General features: G+C 38.9%; 1 protein-coding gene across 1 annotated transcript; it reads right to left on the reverse strand.

Annotated features, from left to right (window-relative positions):
• Positions 1-7410: 7410 nt before the first annotated feature.
• On the reverse strand, positions 7411-8482 carry LOC110522478 (small ribosomal subunit protein uS14). The gene is made up of 3 exons (XM_021600908.3): positions 8313-8482; positions 7724-7823; positions 7411-7502 (listed from the first exon to the last, which is right to left on the reverse strand). Exons 1-3 carry the CDS (start codon positions 8480-8482, stop codon positions 7494-7496), a joined length of 279 nt encoding a protein of 92 aa, XP_021456583.2. The 3' UTR covers positions 7411-7493.
• Positions 8483-9032: the final 550 nt, after the last annotated feature.

The following is a 9032-nucleotide window of genomic DNA, read 5'->3' on the forward strand; positions in this document are numbered from 1 at the left end:
TAACGGATGGCAGTGGGGGGTTTACTCACTCGTCTACCAATTCACAGAAGGCAGCCTGACCTCCGTCCCCTTTTTCTCTGTCTTCTCTTCACGCAAATGACGGGCCTGTTCCCGGGAAAGCAGTATAACCTTCACGTCAGACTCGTCGGACTTGTTAAAGGAAAAAGCTTCTACCAGTTCATGGTGAGTAATCGTTGTTCTGATGTCCAGAAGTTATTTTCAGTCATAAGAGAAGGTAGCAGCAACATTATGCACAAAATAAGTTTAAAAAAACAACGCAAAAAAACAACAAATTTTATAACAGTATGTAGTAATTTGTGGATGTCCGACATCCATTTTGATTGATATGTTACGAATTGCAATTCATACAATATGTTACGAATTACAATTCGTACAATATGTTACAAATTTACATCAAGTACAATATGTTACAAATTCCAATTTGTTCTGGCTGATGTTAGCTAGGTGGCTAAGTGGCAAACATTAGCTTGCTCTAGGGGTTAAGGATTAAGGTTAGGGTTAAGGTAAGGAGTTGGGTTAAAGGGTTAAGGTTAGTGTTAGGGGAAGGGTTAGCAAAAAGGATTAAGGTTAGGGTTAGGGGAAGGGTTAGCTAACATGCCATGTCGTTGCAAAGTAGCTAAAAAGTACTAAGTAGAAGCAAAGTTGCTAAAAAGCTAAAATTGTACATGATGTTTTATGCCCAACCAACCACCCTCCTTTTTGTTGTTGCCTTAGGTAACCTTCTATCTTATGTGCCCATACCAAACGTAACATCTCATGCTAATTTGAGTGTTCTGGATTTACAGTGCATTCGGAAAGTATTCAGACCCCTTCCCATTTTCCACATTTTGTTACCTTACAGCCTAATTCTAAAATGGATTAAGTTACAATTTCTTCCTCATGAATCTACACACAATACCCCACAATGATAACGCAAAACAGGTTTTTTGATGTTTTTGTAAATGTATTAAAAATAATAAAAACACAAATACCTTATCATATACGTATTCCGAACTTTTGCTATGAGACTCATAATTGCGCTCAAGTGCATCTGGTTTCTATTCATCATCCTTGAGATGTTTAACAACTTGATTGGAGTCCACCTGTGGTAAATTCAATTGACTGGAAATAATTTGGAAAGGCACATACCTGTCTATAAGGTCCCACAGTTGACAGTGCATGTCAGAGTAAAAATGAAGCCATGCGGTCAAAGGAATTGCCCATAGAGCTTTGAGACAGGATTATGTCGAGGCACAGATCTGGGGAAGGGTACTAAAACATTTCTGCAGCATTGAAGGTCCCCAAGAACACAGTGGCCTCCATCATTCTTAAATGGAAGAAGTTTGGAACCACCAAGACTCTTCCTAGAGTGGGCCACCCAGCCAAACTCTGCAATCAGAGGAGAAGGTCCTTGGTCAGGGAGGTGACCAAGAACCTGATGGTCACTCTGACAGAGCTCCAGAATTCCTGTGTGGAGATGGAATAACCTTACAGAAGGACAACCATCTCTGCAGAACTCCACCAATCAGGCCTTTATGGTAGAATGGCCAGGTGGAAGCCACTTCTCAGTAAAAGGCACATGACAGCCTGCTTGGAGTTTGCCAAAAGACACCTAAGGACTCTCAGACCATGAGAAACAAGATTCTCTGGTCTGATGAAACCAGGTTGAACTCTTTGGCCTGAATGACAAGTGTCATGTCTGGAGGAAACCTGGCACCATCCCTACAGTGAAGCACGGTGGTGGCAGCATCATGCTGTGGGGAAGTTTTTCAGAGGCAGGGACTGGGAGAATTGAGGGAAAGATGAATGGAGCCAAGTACAGAGTAACCTGCTCTAGAGCACTCAGAACCTCCGACTGGGGCGAAGGTTCACCTTCCAACAGGACAATGACCCTAAGCACACAGCCAAGACAAAGCAGAAGTGGCTTCAGGACAAGTCTCTGAATGTCCTTGTGTGGCCCAGCCAGAGCCCGGACTTGAACCCGACCGAACATCTCTGGAGAGACCTGAAAATAGCTGTGCAGCGATGCTCCCCAACCAACCTGACAGAGATTGAGACGATCTGCAGAGAAGAATGGGAGAAACTCCCAAAATACCGCTGTGGCAAACTTGTAGTGTCATACTCAAGAAGACTCGAGGCTGCAATCTGCCAACTGTGCTTCAACAAAGTACTGAGTAATTGGGCTGAATACTTAATGAAATGTGATATTTCACTTTTATTTATATATATATATATATATATATATATATATATATATATATATCTATATATATATATATATATATATATATATATATATATATATATATATATATATATATATATATATATACATACATTTGCCAAAATATAAAACAAACTATTTTTGCTTTGTCATTATGGGGCATTGTGTGTAAATTGGTGAGGGGTCTGAATACTTTCCAAATGCAATGTACATTAACTATGTTACGTCTAGTCTATGAGACCAGGCTGAAAATAATCATGGTTGCAGCCGGAAAAGTGAGAACTGACTGACTGTATATATGAACGGACAAAGCCATCAAGCACATGCCACCATTCATTCCTATGTGAAGAGTCACTATCGCATTGAAGCCAAACAAAGTCGGTTAAGATGGGGTCTCATGGAGACATAACATGCACAATTTAAGCTACTCTAGGAAGTGACAGTTTTGCCCCTTCGCATTGAGTTACTCAATTTGTTGAATTAGAAGCAATTATTGGTACCATTTATTCCATTTTTTTTACACAGAGATTAATCACAAAGTTTGCCATTTTGCCATTAATTATAATGGAGAATCCTATTTTCTGTTAACAATACCTGCAATACCGTGGTCGGCCTTGAACTCCTGTGGCTTCAATGAGAAGGGCAGTCGTTCTCCCCTGAGACGGAGGGAGTAGCACACACTGTCCTGAAATTAGCATATTTCAAGAAGGATAGAGTCACAGTGGTAGAGTAACACTATGGATGATTTACTGAGTTAGATCATAAATTGGGATGATCAACAAGAACAGCAATAGATTCACTGAATAGACAGACTGTGCCAGTGAGAGGTATCTTGAGATGGAATATGTCTACACACAGTAAACACGCTGCATTGCCCGTTGATTGAGTCTGTGGTGGAATGAGAAATTAGCCTTAGTGTGAGACATTTCCCTTGGGATCTCTCATTGGGGAATAAAATGGCTTGACGGAGCCCCTCAAGCAACTGGAATACTGTCGTCTCGAGTCTAGACTAGAGGCACTCCAAATAGAACTAAATGGAAGACTTCATTCGACAGGCAGACACGGTAAAGCACAGATTAATATGTAATAAGAAATATCATACGCAAGTGAAGTGCCCACTACTAATGTAATGTAACTTGAGTATTGACTGTATTCTGATTTTTTTAACCTGTAGATCTGCACTTTTAACCAACATGAAATAATCACTGTCTTTTGACTAGTTGATGGTTTTTAATTTGTACTCTTTTTCTATTAGCTCTGGCATTTATTCAGATGGAAACCTAATATTGGGGAGACTGTGACAGACTGACAATCAGGGAGCTAAGGAAAAGCATAAATAAGAACTGCGATCAGTGATTAGTTCTCACAGACCTTTAGAACAAAAAATAATAATAATTACGGAATAGGTTTATATATATATACAGTACCTGTCAAAAGTTTGGACACACCTACTCATACAAGGGTTTTTCTTTATTTTTTACAAAGAATCTCAAATATAAAATATATTTTGATTTGATTTGTTTAACACTTTTTTGGTTACTACATGATTCCATATGTGCTATTTAATAGTTTTGATGTCTTCACTATTATTCTAGAATGTAGAAAATAGTTTAAAAAATAAAGAAAAACTCTGGAATGAGTAGCTGTGTCCAAACCTTTGACTTGTACTGCAGATATAGATATGTGTGTGTTCCGTTCACATAACATAATTGAAAAGTATGCATTAAGGTGTCTGGAATAGAATACTTGTCAAAAACCAATGTACACTTTAAACAAATCTGTTTTTAAGCTTCCAAAATAGAGTACAAAAATTGCATCGCAATGGCTTCAATCCATCAATTAGCATGCATAATTCTGCAAAAAATATATAATCCGCATACAACGTAAAACACCAAATAATGCATGTAGCTAGGACAATACCCGCTAATTATCAAAATCCAGAAAGGAGACGTTACATTTTACAACCACCTGAAAGGAGGCGATTCCCAAACCTTCCATAACATTCCATCACCTACAGAGTTTAACCTAGAGAAGAGTAAGCTGGTCCTGGCGCTTTGTTCAGAAACAGAAACAAAGCCCTAGGACGGCAACCAAATTATGACAAAACAAAAATATAATTACTTGAAACACTGGAAAGAACTAACCAAAAACAGAGAGTACCGTGTACTCTAACAGAGAGTACATGGTAGCGGAATACCTGACCACTGCGACTGACCCAAAATTAAGGAAACTTTTGACTATGTAGAGTTGCCATAGGCAGACCTGGCTCTCAAGAGAAGACAGGCTATGTGCACACACTGCCCACAAAATGAGGTGGAAACAGCTGCACTTCTTAACCTTAAGGCAAATTTATGACCATATTAGACATATTTCCCTCAGATTACAAAGACCCCAAACTAATTTGAAAACAAATCGAATTTTGATAAACTCCCAAATCTATTAGGTGAAATACCAGTGTGCCATAACAGCAGCAAGAGTTGTGACCTGTTGCCACAAGAAAAGAGCAACCAGTGAAGAACAAACACCATTGTAAATACAACCCATATTTCAGCCTGGTCTCATAGACTAGACATAAGATAGTAAATGTAAACCAAAATAATCAAATGAGTATATGTTATGTTTGGTATGGTTACATTAAACAGATGGTTACTTCAGGCAAAAACTAAAGTAGGGTTGTTGGTAGGGGTGGACGTATAACACAAACATCTAGCAACCGAAAGGTTGAGAGTTCAAATCTCCTTAAGGACAACTTTTCAACTACTTACCATTTTAGCTAACCCTAACTCTTTTAGCTAACCCATCTCCTAAACTTAACCACTAGCCTAACTAAGGTTAGCCAGCTAGCTAACTTTAGAAACCTAGCTAGAATTAGTAAAATATCATATTCCAAATTGTATGTTTTGCAAATTCATAACATAGTATGAATTGTAATTTGGAACAGATCATAATTAATGGGTGACAGACATCCACAATTTAATACATACCATATGCAAGGTAACATATGCTACTAAGTGGAGTGCCTCAGATTTACATACAAAATAATAAGAAATGCTCTGAGACCAGGTTGCATATTGATCTTTATTTTCCCTTTTGTACTTCAACTATTTGCACAATTACAACACTGTACATAGCCATAATGTCATTTGAAATGTCACTATTACTTTGAAACTTTTGAGTGTTATGTTTACTGTTCATTTTATGTTTATTTCACTCTTGTTAATAATCTATTTCCCTTGCTTTGGAAATGCAATCATGTTTCCCATGCCAATAAGGTCCTTTGAACTGAGAGGGGGCCCCTGAGCACCTCCACAACAATACATTGTTAGGATACATTTAAAAATACAGTGTCTGTGCCATCTAGTGGTAAAAGAAAAATCACCAACACAAAGACTGATTTGTAGACATCGACTAGTACGCTGAACAAAAATATAAACACATTATGTAAAGTGTTGGTCCCATGTTTCATGAGGCGAAACACATTTTCCATAGGCAAAAAAGCTTATTTCTATGGAAATGCACAAATTTGATTACATCCGTTAATGAGAATTCCTCCTTTGCCAAGATAATCCATCCACCTGAAACATATTGCATATCACAAAGCTGATTAAACAGCGTGATCATTACACAGGTGCACCTTGCACTGGGGACAATAAAAGGCCACTTAAAATGTGCAGTCACAACACAATGCCAGAAGTTTTGAGGAAGCGTGCAATTGACGTGTTGACTGCAGGAATGTTCACCAAATCTGTTGCCAGAGAATTTAATGTTCCTGCCTCTACCATAAACTGCCTCCAATGAGTACTTACATTTATAATAACGCCATTTAGTCAGGGCAAACTCAGTCTGATTGGGTGGGTCTATAGCCTAGTCGTGTGAGATTCATAGATTCGGGGTTAATGTATTTCAATGGACTGATTTCCTTATATGAACTCAGTGAAATGTTAGAAATTGTAGCGTTCATATTCTTGTTCAGTATAGGCCTGTCTTGATACCGCAAATATAATTACGTTAGAAGTGACTGTACATTTTAAGAGGCAGTATTATAAACATGTCAAATGCACAAAGGTGATCAGATGAGTTAATTTCACATCTTGTTACACCCATTCTTCTCATTGTTTATCACAAACTACAGAGACATGTGCCCACCTGGTTGGAAATAACCTTCCCACGTCCCAATTCTTTCCTCAGTGTGCACTTGCTCATTCCCTTTTATAGTAAACTTCAGGGGATAGGACACACAACACAATGTGTGAGTGAGCATCATGCATGTAATTTGCTACTAATCTGGATCAATTGCACGTTGAAAGGATTGTCTGCACTAACGGTGCTCTTCCTAAACCAGGATTGGCTGAAGCATGTAACAAATTGGTAAAGTATGCCTCGTTTACATAGGAAGACAAATTCTCCTTTAATTGGTATTTTGATCAGATCAGAAAAAGATATGCAATTGCTGAATACCAATTAGTTGGGGTGGGGTCAGAATTGGGCTGCCTTTGTTAACAGCCATGAACATTTACATAAGAAATCAAATTAGTTATACCTCAAGTAATGGTACAGTGATTACTTGCAGCATCCCTCAATGTTATCCAGAAAGAGGTTCAAAGCTCTACCACAATACCAACAAGGAATCACTAAAATTTCCAGCACATTGTTTGAATTAGTTTCAACCTTGGAACTTAACAGGTGGCCATATTTTTTTTTTTTTTACCTTTATTTAACCAGGCAAGTCAGTTAAGAACAAATTCTTATTTACAATGACGGCCTGGGAACAGTGGGTTAACTGCCTGTTCAGGGGCAGAACGACAGATTTGTACCTTGTCAGCTCGGGGGTTTGAACTTCCGGTTACCTTCCGGTTACTAGTCCAACGCTCTAACCACTAGGCTACCCTGCCGCCTTCCAAATTTCACTCTTGTCATGTACACAGGCCACACTTTTATAAGTAAACCCATGTGACATTGTAATTCAACCAGTTTATCCTGAGTCACCAGCTAACTCACTAGAGGGCTGAGTGTCAGCAGGTTTAGTTTTTCCCTTTCCAATAAGACCTAGACAACCAGGTGAGGTCCTTACTAATTAGTGACCGTAATTCAATCAAATACAAGGGTGGAGTGAAAACCTGCAGACACTATGATATCAGTGGAACGAGTTAGACAATGTAGACCAACAAAAAAACAAGACAACTATGTTGGACTAAAACATTTATTTGGAATAATGCAACATCCCATGTTGGTTTCGCATCCAGTGGGGAACCTTCAGCATCCAATGCAGTTAGTCCAGCTGTGTACATAAAGCATCAGGGTTAATATAATATATTACAGAATAAGGAATCAATTTCTGTCAAGAATTGTAGCCTAAACCCTGTATAGTACATCGTCCAGAGGAAGAATGCGTTATATTATTTTCACCCCTTATATTAGCGTATACCATCGGTAATGTCAACGAATAGCCAACGGTGACTAAGTTGCATTTGCAAGAGTACAGCGCAAACAAATACTTGCCTTGACAAAGCCGATGTCATTCGCGTACTGCCTGAAGCACTGGCGGCACATGTTGAGCCCGTATTTACGGATCAGACCGTGTCTGTTCGAGCATACCCGGCTGAAAAACAAATGCACGTATTAGAGAAACACGGCGAAGATGATTTAATAAAAAATGTCCAGCAAGTTCAAGCGCATTCAAATGTACCCGGTTAGTCGACATCAATTTTCCACATAGCCAATGTTAGCTTCAAGCCAATTTAACGAGCTCTTGTACTGTAGCTACTAAGTAGTAGCTAATTATTTAGGCCGCGAAGTTGTAGCAATGGATAAAGCGGCAACATTCAGATTGAGTGGTATATTGATGGCTGGAAATACATGTTTATTAGAAACACATTACTAGAAAATGCAAACTGCCGAGTTTAACATGCGAGAACAATGTGAGGGTCGGGGGTTAATCTACATCAGCCGCCATATTAGGTCGAGCGAAGACTCCATGTGGTTCGAAATGTACACTCAAAATTTGGGTCCGTGAAAAACTTCCGAACTCTGAAATGTACTCAAAACTGAATAATAACAAATACTAAACAATATATTAAACAAGACTGACCAGGATCGGGATCCCTGACCGAATTTTCTTGGGTGACTCCAGTAGAGGCTCTGATGTCCCATCTTGTCTCGTTCGAGTAGAATGTCGAAAAGGAAGGAAGACGGATGCGCATGCGTAAATAAAACTATTCTTCTGGGCTTCTTCCGCCCGCAAAGCATAGTGGGAAACATCGCGTTGCGTGCATTCTTGTAGTACACCACTAGAAGACGCCAACAACATGCAGTAGCAACACATCAATCGCTCCATCTGGACCATTGTGCGGCTGCGGACTTACATAGATTCTGAAGGTACAGGTTTTCAGTTCCACCCCCCCATATCAGGATAGTTATTTGGTTGAAGAGCTCAACAAAGCATTTGCACAAGCAGAAATCATTCATTCAAAACGAGACATGCAATATTAGATACCCATAACTAGTCTGCCCATCTTTCTCCATATCAAATCAAATGTATTTGTCACATACACATGGTTAGCAGATGTTAATGCCAGTGTAGCGAAATGCTCTCAAATGGACCTTATACCCAAGTGGCCCCAATGATCTGGTTTTGATGCAGGGTCCTGGTGCAATCATACATTAAATAACATGCATGAAAAAAATGCCTTAAATGTGATATGAACAATATCAACATTCTTAATTTTTTTTAAATTCAATCGCTTTGGCACATTTTTCCGATGGCTGGAAATACATGTTTATTAGAAACACATTACTAGAAAATGAACAA

Source organism: Oncorhynchus mykiss, chromosome 4 (assembly GCF_057628025.1).
Source record: "Oncorhynchus mykiss isolate SJ-2025 chromosome 4, ASM5762802v1, whole genome shotgun sequence".
In the NCBI taxonomy this organism is placed as follows: domain Eukaryota; kingdom Metazoa; phylum Chordata; class Actinopteri; order Salmoniformes; family Salmonidae; genus Oncorhynchus; species Oncorhynchus mykiss.

Coding starts and splice junctions, on each gene's coding strand:
- LOC110522478 (XM_021600908.3), bottom strand. CDS start 8,482: ATGTTTCCCACTATGCTTTGCGGGCGGAAGAAGCCCAGAAGAATAGTT. Junction 7,824..8,312: donor GGTCAGGGATCCCGATCCTG/GTCAGTCTTGTT, acceptor TTTGTTTTTCAG/CCGGGTATGCTCGAACAGAC.